The following is an 18,411-nucleotide window of genomic DNA, read 5'->3' as shown; positions in this document are numbered from 1 at the left end:
TACAGTGGGATGAAGTCAACAGGAAGCTAGTCAAGCAATGTCGCACAAATGAAACACAGGATATCTCAAGTGCATCAAAGATCAAGCACTCAACAGCCTTGGGACTGATGACCACAGCCTTCAGAAGGGTCAAGTTCTCAGGACCCAGAAAACTGTGGTTTCCCCAAGGCCTGGTCCTAGGTCATTACTGGCCTTGGCTGGCATGTACCTGGTTTTAGACAAAGAACTGAGTTATTTTCCCATACATCAGGGTCCCAAGGAAAGTCTCAGACTGTCCTGGTCCTCAACCTCGAAAGCTGTGGAGACAGGCATAGTAGAGCAGCTTGGGGAAGAGCCAAGAAGGCTCCTTGGTGTTTGATGCTACTCTTGAGGGATCTTAGAACATGGAGGACACCTGACAAGAGGACATAACCAGGAACTCCAGGTGGAGACAGCAGCTTCAGCAGGGACACCCTGGCAGCCTAGGGGAGACATGCCCTGCTGCCCTGTACAAAGGGGCTCATGACACTTGAGAGGAAAAGAGGGGCACCGTGGCCAGTGAAAGGTAGCAAATGCCAGTCTGGAACATACTTCAGCAGTCCACAAGGATTTGGGGTGGAAAGGAATATGTTTAAGAAAAATTGATCTGCCCATGGATACATGGTGTCAGAAATAACTCTGTGATTTATTGACTGAAATGAGCTCTTGAACCTCCAAAGCTGTGTTTCTCTGTTTAGACATGATATGATAACCCCCATGAGAGGTAGAGGTAAAAGGCATGAGACGGGAGGCTGTGTAGATCCCCACATGCCCTGCTGGGTACTCAGCGTTCAAAGAATGGCAGTGGCCACATGGCTGTAGCCAGGAATCAGTGGAGAGCTTTTTGGTTGGTATAACCCAAAGCTAGTGAGGCCTAAGATCGTAGCCGTGGGTAGCAGGGGCAAGGGGAAGAAAGATTGCCCTTGTGAAGACTAATTCTGGGTAGAGGCAGGAGTGTTCTCAATGAGCGCCCAGAAATGATGTCCAGGCTTTGAAGTGGGAAGCCTGGGAAAGAGGCCAGAAATAGGGAAACTGGAGAGACGAAGAGGAGTGTGGGGAGGGAGAAGGCACAGGCTGACGCAGTGAGAGTTTACTTAGCCCATAAAGAAATGTCACAGGAATTTATCAAATGTTTACTGAGCCTGGCAGGCTCAGTGTTGGGGGCTGGACACACAGTGTGGCATGCGGGCGGAGGAAGGGTGAGGGGTGGGGGGGTGGGGGGTGGCGGGGAGTCAGCACGTGAAGAGCCCAAGCTCAGGACTCAACAAGCAGAGAAGCAAAAATGAACAGTGTGTCAGATGAGAACAACACAGGGCAGAAACTCCAGCCAGGAAGAGACCCAGAAGCTGGAGGGGCTCTGTTCCAGAACCATCGGGGCACTGTCTCTCCAAGGAAGGTGGCCTTTGATCCACAACCAGAGCAAAGTAAAGCAGCTGGGATGTAGGCTTAGAGACCGGTGGGGAAACCACTGTGCACACAGAGGAAGAATGCTCAGCATGTCCTGACATACACAGCCCACTACCCAGTCCCTAGCATCTCGCTCCTACTGTCACAATTAGAGACACCATCTCTGTTTTCAGTGAAACCCCCCATGTTAGGATAGCATCCCTAAAAGAAAAAAATATAGAAAACATAGGGGCTTGATGGATGGCTCAGTAGACAAAGCTTTTGCTATTTGAGACTGAGGACCTGAGTTCAGATCCCCAGCACCCATACAAAAGGCAGGTGCAGTAGTTTTCACCTATAACCCCCAAGCAGAGGGAGGAGGCCAGACACAGTTGAATCCTGAGAGCTGGTTGGCCAGACAGCCTAGCCAATCGGTGAGCTCTGGGTTCAGTGAGAGACTCCGCCTCCAAAACTCCAGTGGAGAGCAATAGAGGAGTGCTGCTATGAGACCAGCCTTCTGTAGCTCAGGGATTGAGGGGGAGCCATGGAGTTGGCAAACTGGGGGAATAAAACTTAACTCTCTGGGGCTGGTAAAAAAGGGACACACACACACACACACACACACCCCTTGAGGGTCTTTCTATCATCTCTCTCTCTCTCATCCCTTTATTTCTTTTCTTACCTCTATCTAGATTTATCCTTTATCATTAATTTTTCTCTTACAGCTATGTACCCCAGCAAAATCTCCCAGGCAATATAAAAATTACAATGTGGTTTACGTTCTATTTTTCAAGTGAATGACTATAATGAATACTGGTGAAAAATAAGATGCTTTTCATTTCCCTTACATGATTAAACATTTTATGTATCACAAGTGAAAAACAAATTATTCCCAAGAACCCGCATACATTCGTGTCCAAGCAATTTGTTATAGATTAACAGAGTGTAAGCAAGCAAGGTGTTTTTCTCAGCCAGTTCTTTTACTGGCAGGCTGCATTTTATGGTTACAAGGAAAGGGTCAATCACTTTATTATTTATTTTAAATTGTAATCTTATAAAAAATCTTAAAAGAATCACATCTAAACTTTTATGTAGGCAGAAGTTTTCTGCCCAACCAGAAACTCCCAAATACCCAGCAGCTGCTTCCCAAATTACCACACAGAGACTTATATTAATTATAAATGTTCAGCCAATAGCTCAGGCTTATTACTATTACACTTAAATTAACCCATAATTCTTATCTATATTTAGCCATGCGGCTTGGTACCTTTCTTCACTACGACATTCTCATCTTGCTTCCTCTGTATCTGGCTGGCAACTCCTGACTCTGCCTCCTCCTTCCCATCATCCTTAGTTTGGTTACCCCACCTATCCTTCCTGCCTGGCTACTGGCCAATCAGTGTTTTATTAAACCAATTTGAGTGACAAATCTTTACAGTGTACAAGATTATTCCACAGCACTTTTATATATGAAAAACAACCAGTCAGCTCTACTTTCAATCCTTAGAGTACATACCCACTCATTAACAATTTTTTTATATCAGGAAGCTGAGGGCAGAAATGGGTACAAGAAATTAGTCATCACTTTTGATCACCAACCCATCCTAGCAAGAAAGGCACAGCAGCTAATAATAACCAGGCTGTCCTTGTTCTTGTTTCTAGACTTCAACGAGTTCCTCACTCAACTATGTGCCTTTCTAAATCTTAAATTGTTCCCTAAGATTTGCTATCTCAAAGCCATTAACAAAAACATCTTAACTTAACCTTAAGTCATTATTTAAAGCTTTGTTTTAGCTGTTATGCACACTGAAAACTACGAACACATCTCTCAACATTAAGATGAGAGGAACTTGAGCTAGCCTAGCTTCTGGGACACGGTTGTTTTCCTTAACCATTGACCTAAGCCACAGTCTATATGGCTCCTCAAGAGAAACTCATAAGTCCTAGCTGTGTGACACTTCCTTGTTCTTATTTTCTGTCCTCTGCAGTTCCTGCTTTATTGGGGTGAGGAGAACACCACATCCTGCCTTTACCTTTACTAATTTTCCCACTAAACTAACCTCTGTCACAATCATTTCAATCATCAAAATTCTATTTACACTGACACTATTATTGTATAAAATCATTGTTTCAGTTAAACAGTACAGCTTAGGAGGAAATCATCTTCATAGTAATTCACAGATAAAAATGTCAGTAGAACGGGATATTTCCATGAGATAATCACACTACATTAAAGGCAATGGGGGATTCCCCCCACACACCCATTCATACCTTGTCAGATACCAGAAAACAAAACAAAACAAAACAAAAAACAGCAGCGGCAAACATGCAAAGACACAGCAGTAGCAAGAGATGTTCCTGAGCCAGAGCCCTCAGGCCTTGCCTAGTGAAGATTCACCCATTGGTACTTTGCTTTCTGGCGGGCTGAACTGCTGAAGTCATTTGCTATCTACTGCTCCTCTGACGTGGCCACCAGCAGAAGAGGACAGCCAGTGTCAACTTCTGGCCATCATATCTATGAACACACATTGGTGCACACACATACACACACACACACACACACACACACACACACACACACACACCTTACACAAAGGAAGCAAGGGGAGAGAGAAAGAAAGAGAGAGAGAGAGAGAGAGAGAGAGAGAGAAAGGGAGGGAGGGAAAATGAATAAGGAGAATAAAGAAGGTGAAAGAGTCCATTGCTCATTTAACACATATCTATTGTGCACCTACCATGGGGACAGATCCCATGTTTGGTGGCTGAGATGGTGGAGTCAGGTGTGACCCCTTCTCTACAGGAACTTACTGTGTTTGGAGAACAGGGCCACACCCATGCATTCACTGCATCCATCCATGTTTGCTTCCACCCATTTATTGCATCCATCACTCCACCGCATGCCTGCTGCACTCCAGGACCTTATGCACACACTGGGACACAGTAGTGAAACAGCTGGACAGGGTCCTCAGCCGAAAGCTCCCATTCTACTTTGCATGGTGTGATAAATGTGACAAGATGGGGCCCCCAGGTGCTACTGGTACATTTTGGAGATATGTGTCTCCATATCCCAGGGTGCTCAGGGAAGGCTTGTTGGTGGAGTGAGGGATGTGGGACATGTGAAGAAGGGCCAGGCTATATCCAAGCATAGGAAGCCATGCACAAGGACCCAGTGTCCCATGCCCCAGGGACCCACAGAGTGTAGAAACACCAAGGAGTTGTGTCTGGGCGGAGGCTTTGGTGTTGAGCAGACACCCCCCAAAAAAATTTGTCAGGGAATGTCACAGGCTCTAACCCGGTGGTTCTCAACCTTCCTGATGCTGTGACCCTTTAATACAGTCGCTCATGTTGTGGTGACCCCCAACCATAAAATTATTTCATTGCTACTTCCTAACTATAATTTTGCTACTGTTATGAATTGTTATGTAAATAGCTGAGATTCTATCGCAAGGGGGTCATGACTCACAGGTTGAGAACCACTTCTCTCAGAAACTAAGACCTGAGTAGGCTGGCCAGTCAGCACATTTTGTCACTAACAGAAGCTACTATAGAGGGGAAAGGAAATCTGATTTTATTATGTCTCATTGAGAACAACAGCTCCCCTCCAAGCCTACTGCTGGAGGCAGCAGTGGCCCCTTCTTCTCCTGAACCCTTTTACCCAGCCCGTATTGTAGAGGGGCCACCACATCCCTTTGATGCCCTGAAGTACACACAGGTGTGCGGGGTACCAAGTGAGCCCATGCATTGGGCATCTGACAGGTGAGCAGCTGGAGTGGGTTTAAACAAATGTGCACTTCATGGGGATCTCACATTGGGATGCCTGGCCCACTCATTCCCACGTGTGCGGCTCTCTTACTGTTCAGATGCTAGTTGCTGCAAAAGGAATACGTGGTGCTCTTTAAAACTGATGGAAGCAGAGACACGCCAGTCCTCCCTCTCCAGACCCAAGCAAGATCAGGGAGGTAGACGGGTCAGGAGTCTGGAACCCTTGTAGCCAGGGACACGCTGACAATGTGGGACCATGACTGAGAATGGCTGATGACTGTTTTGTGCCTTGAGCAGATCCCTATGGACCCACAAAGCAATGACCCAAGTCAGTCAGACAAACAGGACGTTCTGTGCCTGTGCTTCAGCCCGTCAGAAGAAACCCTGATCGCCAGCACCAGCAAGAACCAACTCTACACCATCACCATGTCTCTGACAGAGATCAGCAAGGTGAGCTTCTTCCAAGGGCATCAGTCCCCTTCCAGTCCGCACTGGGATGCCCAGCAGGGGATGCTCACCATGTGGATAGGGTTTCATGCAAAACTGTGTGGCTTATGCGCGCTGTTCATACAAGCAAGCAGAAAAGCTGAGTGTGCAGAAGCGCTGTGGTGTCGGGGGATGGGAGTGCAGCCTTGATGTTGTCTATCAAATCCAAACCCCACATACCTGCTGGCAGTTGCGCTTTCAAGGAATTTAATCCACTACCATACTTACTCAGGGCCCAAAGATTTCTATATCATCTTCGTGGTTGTTTTTTCAATTGTTTTGGAGCTGCAAAGGAAACTACCATAAAACACTCCAGACATCATAACAAAAAAGCACCATGGAAGATGATGCTCACCCTGTTCGCTGCACACTTCAAAGTCTGTAAAGTATCAGTTTAGACCTGTGTTCCCTAGCAGCATGGACTCAAATATACAAAGGGAAGACAATAGACCACCTATAACCTCAGTTGAGGATTTTTTTTCCCCAGAGCTGAGGACCAAACCCAGGGCCTTGTGCTTGCTAGGCAAGCGCTCTACCACTGAGCTAAATCCCCAACCCCAATCTTTTTTTTTTTTTTTTTAAGATTTATTATGTATACAGAAGGGGGCACCAGATCTCATTACAATGATTGTGAGCCACCATGTGCTTGCTGGGAATTGAACTCAGGACCTCTGGAAGAGCATTCGGTGCTCTTAACCTCTGAGCCACCTCTCCAGCCCATCAGTTGAGGATTTTAACATATCCTTTTCAGTCATATTTTGGGGGATGTTTTTATTGCTGTCTTTGCTTTTTCTGAGACAGGGACTCAAACAGCCCTGGTAGCTAAGAATGGCCTTGGGGTTCTGGTTTTCCCGCCTCTACCTCTATTGTGCAGGCATCACCTCTCGCGTTTATACCGTGCTGGGGATCGAACCCAGGATTTCATGGATATGCCAGGCAAGCTCTCTACCCACTGAGCTCCGTCTCTAGCCCAGTGGTGGTTTATAGTAGCCTTGTTATTCAGAGCTGAACAACCAGTACTGTAGTTAGTTATAGTTATAGTTATAGTTATAGTTATAGTTATAGTTATAGTTATAGGACACATTCATCACCTCCTAAAGAGAATAGCCCGTACCCTTAGCTGCCATCCTCCACCTCCCTCCCACCTCAACCCTAAGCAAGTGCTGATCTATTTTATACATCATAGATCTGCTTTTTCTGGATACTTTATATAAACAAAATCAAACAGATATGGACACAGTTGCAAGAGTGTCACCAGTGAGGACCAAGTAGTCAAACCCATGAGCCTGTGAGGGGCATGTCACATTCAAACCGTGAGGTTTGAAAAGAGAAAATATGGGGCTGGAGAGGTGGCTCAGCAGTTAAGAGCACTGGCGTTCTTCCCGAGGACCTCGGTTCGATTCCCAGCACCCACATGGCAGCTCATAACTGCCTGTAACTCCAGTTTGAGGGGATCCAACACCTTCACACAGACGTACATACAGACAAAACACCAATGCATATGGAATAAATAAATTTAAAAAAAGAAAAGAAAAAATAGTATGAAATAGTTATCGTGGAAATTCAGAAAGTAAACACGTTGCAGAGCATAAGCAGAGCATACTAAATCCCCACTGGAGGATCCTGGCTGGGGATTCTGAGGGAGACCATGATGAGCTTGCCGGGCTGGCTCCCTGTCATTCCACAGCTCCGGGGCCTAGAGGGAGAAAAGAATTGCTTCCCTTGTGGGGAAAAAAGGGGGCGTGTGTGAGTATGTTTAAAAGCTACTAAGAATTAGCCGGTAGAAACACTGTTGACAAACATACCGAGGGCAGAAAGAATCGGGAAGCACAGCACCTCTGTCTCAGACAGGGATGCAGGAGGAAGTGGGAGTGTGGAGATTTATGAGTGGGAGAGTACAAGAGTGGGTGGGAATTGTCATCTCAGCCTTTCTTTGTCTTGGCGTGGGAACAGACCTAGCGTGTGTTCACCTCATTCACAGACATTTGTAACACCCAACGATCACATGCTACAGTCTCCTCAGGGAGGAATTGGGCATTGCTTATTAAGATGCTTGAGAACATTCACAGCATTTACCGAGAATTCCACCCCCAGAAATGTATCCTAAGGTAGTAATGAGAGATACACAAAGACATGTAAGGACATTCAGTCTGTAGTGTACTCTCAAGTAACAAAGTTAGAAGCCGCACAAATGTTCCCACAGAATCAGATGGTTAAAGCCTATGACACTAGGCTTGTGTTGTCATTAAAATAAGAAAATTTTAAAGTTTTATTTATTTATATGGGTGTTTTGCCTGCATGTATGTCTTTATACCGTGTGTGTGTGTGTGTGTGTGTGTGTGTGTGTGTGTGTGTGTGTGTGTGTGTGTTGCTATAGGAGAATAAAAGAGGGCATCAGATCCCATGGAACTGGAGTTACAGACCATTGCAAGCTGTCTTGTGGGTGCTGGGGCTCAAACTTAGGCCCTCTGGGAGAACAGCCTGTGATCTTAACCACTGAGCCATCTCTCCAGCCCCTAAAATTATATATATACATATATGTATGTAATATTTTAGTAACTATTCGAAGACTTCATAAAGATTTCAACAAATCTTGATCATATTCACACCCCATTTCTCCCCCCAGGTCCTCCCAGGTCCCTCCCCTACATCTCCCTTCCTGTCAGTTTTTGTTTGTCCATCTAGTTTGTTTTGTTTTTCAAGACAGGGTTTCTCTGTGTAGCCCTAGATGCCCTGGAACTCACTCTGTAGCCCAGGCTGGCCTCTAACTCACAGAGATCTGCCTGCCTCTGCCTAGGATTAAAGGCGTGTGCCACCACACCCAGACTGTCCCCCTTTTTTTTAAGAAGAGACTGTCTCAAAGCACACATCCTGGTCCTCTGGCTCTTACAGTCTTTCCGCCTCCTTTTCTGTGCTATTCCCTGGGCCTCAGGTGTGGGGGTTGGGTTGTAGATGTATAGGTGGAGGCAGGCACACCATGGTCGGTTGTTCTCTGCATTTTGACCATTGTGGGTTTCTGTAATGTTCTCCATTGTCTGCAAAAAGAAGGTTCTTTGATGCCAAGTGATAGCCGCACTTACCTGTGGGTATAAGGGTCAGTGTTTAGAATACAGTTAGAACCCTGTCTCGAAAAACCAAAAAAAAAAAAAAGAAGAAGAAGAAGAATACAGTTAGAGATTATACTGATTCAGGAAAAAAAAAAGGCAGTAATAGGCTCTCCTCTAGGTTCCATGGCCTCGCCAATATTTTAAAATAACAGTATCTTAGGAAAACCATATGGAACATCGAAACAATTTGCCTTAGTATGATCTCTGTGTGCACAGGCCAGATACTAATTCACGCTGAAGGACACAGGCAGCCTTCGGCTCCCCCTGCTGGATCTCATTTTGTGTGGTTTCTCCAGGGAGAGCCTGCCCATTTCGAGTACCTGCTGTACCCATTGCACTCGGCGTCCATCACTGGCCTAGCTACCTGCATCCGCAAACCCCTCATTGCCACCTGTTCCCTGGATCGCTCCATCCGCGTCTGGAATTATGAATCAAAGTAAGGAGGGCAAGGCTCTGCTACTACCGTGTGTACAGAATGCCAGTCATTAAGCCTGTTTATGCAGTGTTTTCATTAGAGAGGTTTCCAATGCAATGACCTAGAAGCTTCCAGCTGGAAAAGCCTTGTTCTAAAAACCGAATTAGCCGGGTGGTGGTGGCACACGCCTTTAATCCCAGCACTCGGAAGGCAAAGTCAGGCAGATCTCTGTGAGTTCGAGGCCAGCCTAGTCTACAAAAAGAATTCCAGGAGAGGCGCAAAGCTACACAGAGAAACCCTGTCTCGAAAAACCAAAAAAAAAAAAACCAAATTAGTCAGCTGTCTCCCAATCCCGTGTGGGCTAGAAAATTACTTTCTGGTTTATTAAATGTTTGCTATACGCCAGACCTCTACTAGACTCTAGGAACAGAGGTAAACACTCCACACTAGCTCACCCTCATCCGTTAATGCCTCTGTCCCTCCCGCTCTCCCGTCCCATCCCTTTCTCAGCTCCTCTTGCTGCAGCGTTCTCTCCAGATTTTGGCTCCTCCTCTTTTTCCTCCTTACTGTCCCAACCCTCTCCAGCCCCCTAAAATGATAGGATCTCCAAACCCAAACTGCACCCAAATTCTTCTTTACTCTTGTGTACAAGGGACCGCTGGGAGAAATTACTTAATATTCTTTGTAATTCTTGAACTCGCGGCTGGGCTTGTGTGTTCAGTACTAGATGGTAATTTGACCAGTTTTCCTGTTGGCTGTTCTCAGTGCCCAGCGTTATCTTCAAGCAACCAGAATCCCGAAAACAGTGATTGCAAGCAATAAAATAACTCAGATACACAAAAACAAATAAAATGGGGGAGCTTGAGAGGGTTAGAGATTCAGCTCATAACTCAGTAATGGCCTTTCTCACAGCACGCTGGAGCTGTTTAAGGAATACCAAGAAGAGGCCTACACCATTAGCCTTCACCCCTCTGGACACTTCATCGTGGTGGGGTTTGCTGACAAACTCCGTCTTATGAATCTGCTCATCGATGACATCCGTCCTTTCAAAGAATATTCTGTCAGAGGATGCAGGGAGGTAAAGACCGTGGGACCAAAGTCTGTCTTAGGAGCTTTGGAGATGTAAAACAGTAGCCGGTGCGTGGTTCTGTCCATGCTTTTCTACAGCCACCCAAATAATATGCTGGACCTAAAGCCTTGTGGGATTCCATCTGTGATAGGGCTGGGCATCTTGGTTAAGATTAGAGAAGAAAAGCAACCCCAAAATGAGCATCCCAGCTGGGAGGGTAAAAGTGAGGTTGTTTGTGAGGGAGCCAGGGAAGCAGTGTCAACAGTGGGATGCAGGTACAGCCCATCAGCTTTCCCTCAGGTGGCTTGAAGAAGCAAGACAGTGATGGTAGAGCATCCCATTCCCCAGCCTGAAACGGTGCCGTTGCAGACACCGTGGGGCCGGTTCTGGGACAGAGCAGTGTAATGACCAGCAGACAAGGCAGCATCAAGGTATTGGTGCCATGAGCTACAGGAGTGTTGGTGGTGTCTGGAAGCAGCACTTCCCCACCCCCACCCCTCCCAGAGCCCTGGGCTCCACTCAGATGCCCCCCTTTCTTGCCCCCTCCCTCCCTGTAGTGTGCCTTTAGCAACGGAGGTCACCTCTTTGCTTCGGTCAACGGGAATGTGATTCACATTTTCACCACCACGAGCCTGGAGAACATCATCAACCTGAAAGGCCACACGGGGAAGGTAAGTCAGTGGCCAGTGGCCAGGGTGACAAGGGCCACTGAGACATGTACTGTGCTAGCCAAAGGGGTCTCCTTTCCTGACAGGGCTCACAAAATACCTGCAAAGGCAAATTGTAACTGGATCAATGAAAGAAAAGTATGTGGGTGCTGAAGAGGTAGGCTCAATATAAGCTGTGATATCTGCAAAGGCTTGGTCCTGGGAGCAGTGAGTAGGGGTTACCCAGACAGGGCTGGTGGTGATAGCCATTGCATATGAGAATATAAACCCAGCTGGGCAGTGGTAGTGCATGCTTTTAATCCCAGCACTCAGGAGGCAGGGGCAGCTGGATCTCTGTGAGTTCGAGGCCAGCCTGAGCTACAGAGAGAGTTCCAGGATAGGCTCCAAAGCTACACAGAGAAACCCTGTCTCAAAAAAAAAAAAAAAAAAAAAAAAAAGAGAATATAAACCCCACAGACAGATGGAGTATCAGAGGCACTGAAGAGTTTGTGGGGCAGGGTGGTGGTGGCACATGCCTTTAATCCCAACACTCAGGAGGCAGAGCCAGGAGGATCTCTGTGAGTTCAAGACCAGCCTGGTCTACAGAGTGAGATCCAAGACAGGCACCAAAACTACACAGAGAAACCCAGTCTTGAAAAAAAAAAAGTTTGTGGAGATGGAACATGGGTATCAGGTGTCATGACACACAGGTGAACTGAAATTGGAAAGGTTTACAGGACCCCCAATGCATAGACTGAAATTGGAGAGAGGGGAAGCTGGGGATGAGTCTGTGTTCAACCAAAGTTAGAGGTAATGCTGTGAGTTTATGGCTTTTGATGCAGGAAGAGGTAGGCAGATCCAGAAGGAGAGGTGCAGGCAGGTGTTCTATGCATTGAAAGGGAACTTAAGGCCAATTCTATACAGTTTCTTCCCCACAACACATTAAATCAGTTTCAAGGCCAGTCTTACCCTTACCAAAGAACAGACAAGACAGTCCAAAAGAAGAAAGACACTGCAGAGCTATACCCTTGGTGAACACGGACTGAGAAATCTCAAGACGGCAGAACACCGAAACCTACCAGCATACAGTTGTTACAGAGTGTGACCCACGGGCTTTTTCCTGGGAATGCAAGGCTGGTTTGACATGGGAAACCAACCAGTGTGATCCACTGCATTAACAGGCTAACAGGAAAACAGCTTCAGACGCTTTCACCTCAGATGTTGTTAGGCTTAGCTCCAGTGTATGTATCTTATTTATTTTTGTTTAACTTTTTATTGGGTGTGGGGGTGTGTGTGGCATGAGTGTGGAAATCTGAAGAGGGTCAATTCTCTCCTTCTATCATGTGAGTCCCTGGGATCAAATTCAGGTTGTCAGAGTTGACTGACAGCATGTTCACCCCCTAAGCCATCTACTGGCCCTGTACTTTATTTTTAAAAGTCAATCTCACTGGCCTGTATTTTATTTTTTTTTTTGTTGTGCATCCTATAATACATTGTGGTGGTTGGGTGGTTGGGCGGTTTTGAGACAGGGTCTCACCATGTAGCCCTGGCTAGCCTGGAACTTGTAGGCCAGGCTGGCCCCAGACTCACAGAGATTCACCTCCCCCTGTCTCTGGAGTGCTAGGATTAAAGGTGTGTGCTGCCACACCTGGTTTATAATACACTGTTTTGATCGCTACTCTGTGTGACTTTATTGTGTCTTTTCAAATAGCTGAAAGAAACAGATGAATTTGTAAAATTTGTAAAAATTTTAATATGAACTTTCCATATGTTAGAGAGTAAAGAAAATGTACTCTGCAATCATGCTGTCTCTCAGTGCCTTATGAAATTATCACTGTGGTTTCTTTGGTGTGATGTCATATTGTCATCAGAGATCAACTACCTCTGGTCTAACGAACTTCCTTTGGCATTTCTTGAAAGGCAGGTCTTCGGGCAGTCAGTTCTCCAGTTTGTGTTTATCTGGGGATTCGTTAATGTGTCCTTCGTAATTAAAATAGACATTTAGTTTTGCTAGACAGAAAGTGATGGTTCTTGTTGTGACTATCAGTGCTTTAAACACCTCCCACTGCCTTTGGCTCTCCCTCCAGATTTTCTGACAAAAACCAAATGGTATCTTGGGCTGTTGCTAGTATAGACCAATTGACTTTCTCTCAGGTTTTCATGTTGTTGGCTTGCAGGATTTTGACTGTGGTGTGTCTGGATGTCCATCTCTTTGTGCTTCTCCTACTTGAAATGTACTGTAGTCCTTGGATGCGTGCGTTCATGTTTTTCAGCAAGTTTTGACTGCTTTCAGATAATTACATACTTATTTGTAACTCTTTCCTGACGCTCTTCTCTCTCCTCCTGGTACTCTCGACCCACATCTGCTGGTGTACGTGATGGTTGTCCAGGACTCTCTTGGTCTCCGTTAGATTTTCTTAAACATCTCTGGTTTTTCAGATTGCGTGATGGCTTTTGATCTGCCTTCACGCTCCCCTGCTCAGATCTTCCGTGGAGCCCCTCTAGGGACATTTTCACTTTGGCAATTACACTTTTCAACCCTGGGGTGTCCATTAGAGTTTCTAAAAATGCTCTCTCTCCCTTTGGCATCGCCAACTTGATGAGACGCATCGCCGCTTCTTTTAATTCCTCAAGCGTGGCTTCTGCACTCCTTTGGATGTGTTTACATCAGCTGAGTCTTTACTGGTCCGGGCACCTTCCAGGACACCTCCGTGCTCACTCCTGTCATCTTCTTTTTGGAGCACGGTGTTTCTGAGGGCTTTGTTGGTTTGCTTCGTGTGTGTTTCCTGGCTTCTTATTGGCTGGCTATTCTAGGCACCATACTGCAGCAATTCTAGATCTATATTCCCGAGAGCTGGTGGTAGGCGGGTAAGTTGGTAAGATGACGGACTGCTTATTTGCTCAGTGGAGGAACTAATTTTGTAAAGCCTTTTTCCTATGCAGTGGGCAGCCTTTAATGTCCGTACTTAGAATTTTTTTCTTACCTTTTTTCTTCTTTTTCGATTTGAGCCTTCGGTTTGCCTGTGGATGGCCTAAGGCACTTGTTAATTATAGGTTTCCCATAAGTCCACTTAGATTCCCCATAAGCCCATGTAGATTTCCCATAAACCCACTTAGCTGCTTGGATTTTTAGCCTTCACTCCTAGGTGTGTGTGTGGGGGGGGGGCAGCTGCTTTAGGCCACGAGGTTTTCGGCTCCATGGTCTGCAGAGATGGGCAGTTTGGATGTGCCCTCTCTGGTTTTGCCTGACAAGGCACAGCCTTAGTCAGGAACATAGTCTTCCATGCTGCCAAGAGTGAGTGCCAGTTTACATGTTAAGCCTGGGTTCCTGGAAGGCGCCCTTGAGTGAAGGAACTCACTATTCAGTGTGTGGTCAGATGTTGTATGGAAGCCTGTTGTCCCAGAGAGACTTCTGCCTGAGTCAGTGGGTCTTCAGGTAGCTTAGAAAATGCCTTTGCGTTTCCTACAACCTGCTCCCATCGCTGCCCAGTGGATGCACCCCGCCACAGGCACACAGCCTTATAGCCCCCAGCGATTCCCACCATCTCGCTATTGAAATTCAGCCGCTCTGCTGGCTTTTTCCTATGTCATAGTCACCAGCCTCCCCTTTGATCTCTCACCAAGATCTCCACTGTTTCAGATGTGCCCATAAGCACAGAGGTCTCCAGAAGCTGTTGTAAATAAAGTCAGTCCCTGGCTGCCACGGAGTGCTCTGTCTCAGTGGCTGCATTTCCCTGATGCAAAGCCCTTACACCACCACGCCCTGAACCTGCTTTCCCAGCAGTGGCACCCCTACTTTGAGTGGAAGCTGCAGGGTAGGGGCAGGGTGGCAGGAACCCCTGATCTTCACCTGGTCCTCATAGTGAGGAATCTCCACCAATAAGCGCACTGGGGCGTCAGCAGTCAGGCACCGTTACTCTTGGCCTGTCTGCAATTGGAGTGGAGCTGCTCCCTGTGAGACTGGCTGAGGGAAAGGAACCAACTGTCATGGTCATGCCTGTCTGCACCTCTGCATCCTGGGGATAACAAATGTCAGCCATCTTTCCTTCCCAGAGCAGAGGTGGCATGTCACCTCGGCAGCTGCTGCCCGGAGTCCACAGCAGTGGCTTTTCAGGTGGTACAGACACCACAAGCTCCTCATACAGAGACTGGGGACATGTTCTTGGATGAATGCTTCTCCATTGTCCCATGCCCTTCAAACAGGTTTCCGGGGACTTGGATTGGTGCTCATGTGCATGTATGGTTGGTTGGTTGGTTTTGAAATGGGTTCTCTGACTAGCCTGCAACTCACCTAGCAGGTTAGGCTAGCCGGCAAGCACCAAGGATCCATCTGTCTCTGTCTCCTGGTCGCTGAGGTCACAAGAGTGGACCATTATGCCTGGCTTTTTTTTTTTTTTTTCCAATGTAGGTCCTGGGAGTCAAACTCAGGTCCTCATGCCTGCCAGGCGAGTGCTTCACCAACTGACTCACGCCTCCAGCCCTAAGTGGTTGTTCTGATTATTTTTACCAGTTAACTTAGGTCACTGGAGCAACTAGCTGATACCCTGACTCTAGAAGTCTCTCCTTCTAGAAGTCTCGGAGCTGTTGTTTGCAGTTTCCTGTGAATATTTCAAAACTAAACGGGTTCTCAAAGGGGGCTGGAGAGATAACTCAGCAGTTATGTGCACTTGTTGCTCTTACAGAAGACCCAGGTTCGTTTCCCAGCACCCACGTGGTGGCTCACAACCATCCATAACTCCAGCTAGTTCCAGGGGATCTGACATCCTCTTCTGACCTCTGCAGATGCTTGTAACCACAGCCAAACCATGCATTCACATAAGTTAAAGTTATATTAGGAAACTAATATAAGTCAGTCTGCATTCATAAAGTGAAAAGGGAATGAGAGTCTATTGTTTCAGCATTTACAACATTTACATCTTAGAAAACAGAATGTTAATGTGGCCAAGAAGCCATGTTTTGTGCTTACAGAGAGACCTCTACCAGGCACAGACATTCTGCTTTAGTGTAGTGGAGTCCTCAGGTTTATCGCCTCCGAGTGTGCGTGTGCATGTGTGCATGTGTGTATGCACATGTGTGTGTATGTCTGTGCACGCACGCGTGTGTGTACACTCTTCTCATCCAGTTGTGTCTGTATCCCTTGCAGATTCGTTCACTAGTGTGGAACTTAGATGACAGCAAACTGATTTCTGCTGGGACAGACGGCGCTGTGTATGAATGGAACCTGTCCACAGGGAAGAGAGAGACGGAATGTGTGCTCAAGTCCTGTAGCTACAACTCCATCACTGTCTCCCCTGACGGCAAAGTCATCTTCGCTGTTGGGTCAGACCAGACTCTCAAGGAGATCTCTGATTCTTTGGTGAGTCCACTCTCCCTGTCTCTGGCTGCTCCACAGTGTCGCTGATGACAGGCTCCACAGCTTCTGGTAGAAGGAGTTGAGAGAGGCCCCTCCTGCATGGGACAGCGCCCTCTGTGGGGTCAGCTCAGTTCATCACCCCTTGATCCTCCTGAATGGATCAGCTGTGGGTCCCTTTGCCCTTTCTGTTTTGCTTGCCTCTGTAACTTCCCATTTACCCACACCACGGAAATCGGCAGCATCTCTAAAACACTCTGAGGTCACCAAGATGGCTCAGCTAGTAAAGGCACGCGCCACGTGTGCCACCAAGCCTGACAACCTGAAGGGACCCCTGGGATCCCCATGGTGGAAAGGGAGAGCCGATTCCCACAGGTGGTCTACAGAGACCACCACCACACACACACCATCACCACCACCACCACACACACCATCACCACCACCACCACACACACCATCACCACCACCACACACACCATAGCCACCACCACTACACACACCACCACCACATATACATCACCACCACTACACCACACACACACACCACTACACACACCACCACCATCACCACCATCACCACCACCACCACCACCACCATCACTACCACCACCACACCAGTACACATACCACCACCACCACCACCACCACCACCATCACTACCACCACCACACCACTACACATACCACCACCACCACCACCACCACCACCACCACACCACACCACTACACATACCACCACACACACCATCACCACCACACCACTACACATACCACCACCACCACGCACCACTACTGTTACCACACACACCACCACCACCACTACACACACCATTTTGCACATGCGTATACACAAATTTAATTAAGATATAATTTTCTATAAACTGAGCTTGCCCTTGTTCTGCACTTATCCGAGATAAGTCACTGCTGTGGTTAGCTGCCATCACCCAGGCTTGTCCCTGTGCTCTTTCAAAATCTCTAACCTGCATGTGTTTATATTACCACCTTTGGCTCCTGGACATATGGGCAAAAGAAGAGCTCAGTGTGGGCCCTTTACAGATGTGGCCTGTGCCCTTCTCTGGCCCAGTGACAGCTGATCTCTGGCTTCTTAGGTTTTTCTGCAGCTTCTTTCATGGGCTGGCACCTTGTGGGAGGAGGCTCATGGCTACCACAGCAGCAAATGAATCTGAGACAGGTTTGGAATATGGCTTAGTTAACACAGAGTGACTCTCCTTTGTACTGCCAGGGACCTGATCCTAGTATTTAAGCAGCTTGTACAAAGCTGGGCCAGAATAATGTTTCCCCAAGGCAAGGCTATGGTCCCTCCCCTTGACATCCCTAGTAGCTTGCATACTGCCACACACACACACACACACACACACACACACACACACACACAATCATTAAAAATGTGTGGATAGGTGAGTGGGTGGGTGAATAAGCAGCCGTGAGCAGGGGAATAAATGAGTTCCCTGAGAGCATAGTTTGGACATGAATAAATGCCCCCTGGATAAATGTATGATTGCCATCATGTTCACACTCTGAGGTGTGTGGACAACATTGCAGTCAAGAGCTAAAAGTGGAGTCAGGCTGCCGCTGACCACACTTAGGAGTTGAGGCAAGTTACTTCCAGCCTCCGTGACTCATCTTCTCTTGACTTAAATGTAAGGGTAACGTCCTCAGGGGTTGGGGAGACCAGATGAGTTACAGCAGAGAAAGGGTATAAGACGGTGTTTGTACATGGCGCCATGAGAAGGTTTCTGGCCATTCCGTTTGTATTGTTTCTAACACCCACGACTGGTTATTAGTCAAGAAACCAAAGCTACAGAGACAGCTCCGTGGGGAAGAGCACCTTTTGTGCCAGCGTGAAGACTTGAGTTGGGGTCCCAGCACCCAGCTGTGCCTATGTGTACCCGTACCCCCAGGGCTGGGCAGGGGGGCAAGACAGAGAGAAAAGGGTCATCGGGGCTTGCTGGCCATCTGTCCAGCTCCAGGGTCAGTGAAGAGACCCTGTCTCAAAGGAATATACAACGGAGAGTGATAGACCAGGATCCTGATGTCATGTTGGCCTCCATGTACTCACACTAGTGTGAACACACACACACACATACACACACACACACACACACACACACACACACACACACACACACACACACCACATAAGACTTGGGA

General features: G+C 47.2%; 1 protein-coding gene across 10 annotated transcripts in view; it reads left to right on the top strand.

Annotated features, from left to right (window-relative positions):
- The window catches only part of Cfap57 (cilia and flagella associated protein 57), a 72,699-nt gene that overhangs the window by 13,311 nt on the left and 40,977 nt on the right, over positions 1-18,411 (top strand). For all 10 annotated transcript variants that reach the window (XR_013049303.1, XR_013049302.1, XM_042271756.2 and 7 more), the window contains 5 exons: positions 5,464-5,616; positions 9,056-9,195; positions 10,087-10,252; positions 10,801-10,914; positions 16,034-16,246. Coding sequence is in view for 8 of the 10 variants with exons in the window: in XM_042271756.2 (XP_042127690.2) it covers positions 5,464-5,616; positions 9,056-9,195; positions 10,087-10,252; positions 10,801-10,914; positions 16,034-16,246 (786 nt within the window). In the remaining 2 variants the exon portion in view is untranslated. The remainder of the gene's footprint in view (positions 1-5,463; positions 5,617-9,055; positions 9,196-10,086; positions 10,253-10,800; positions 10,915-16,033; positions 16,247-18,411) is intronic.

The sequence above is a fragment of the Peromyscus maniculatus genome, chromosome 2 (genome assembly GCF_049852395.1).
Source record: "Peromyscus maniculatus bairdii isolate BWxNUB_F1_BW_parent chromosome 2, HU_Pman_BW_mat_3.1, whole genome shotgun sequence".
NCBI lineage: Eukaryota > Metazoa > Chordata > Mammalia > Rodentia > Cricetidae > Peromyscus > Peromyscus maniculatus.
Note: the sequence above shows the minus strand (reverse complement) of the source record. Positions and strands in the feature narration are given on the sequence as shown.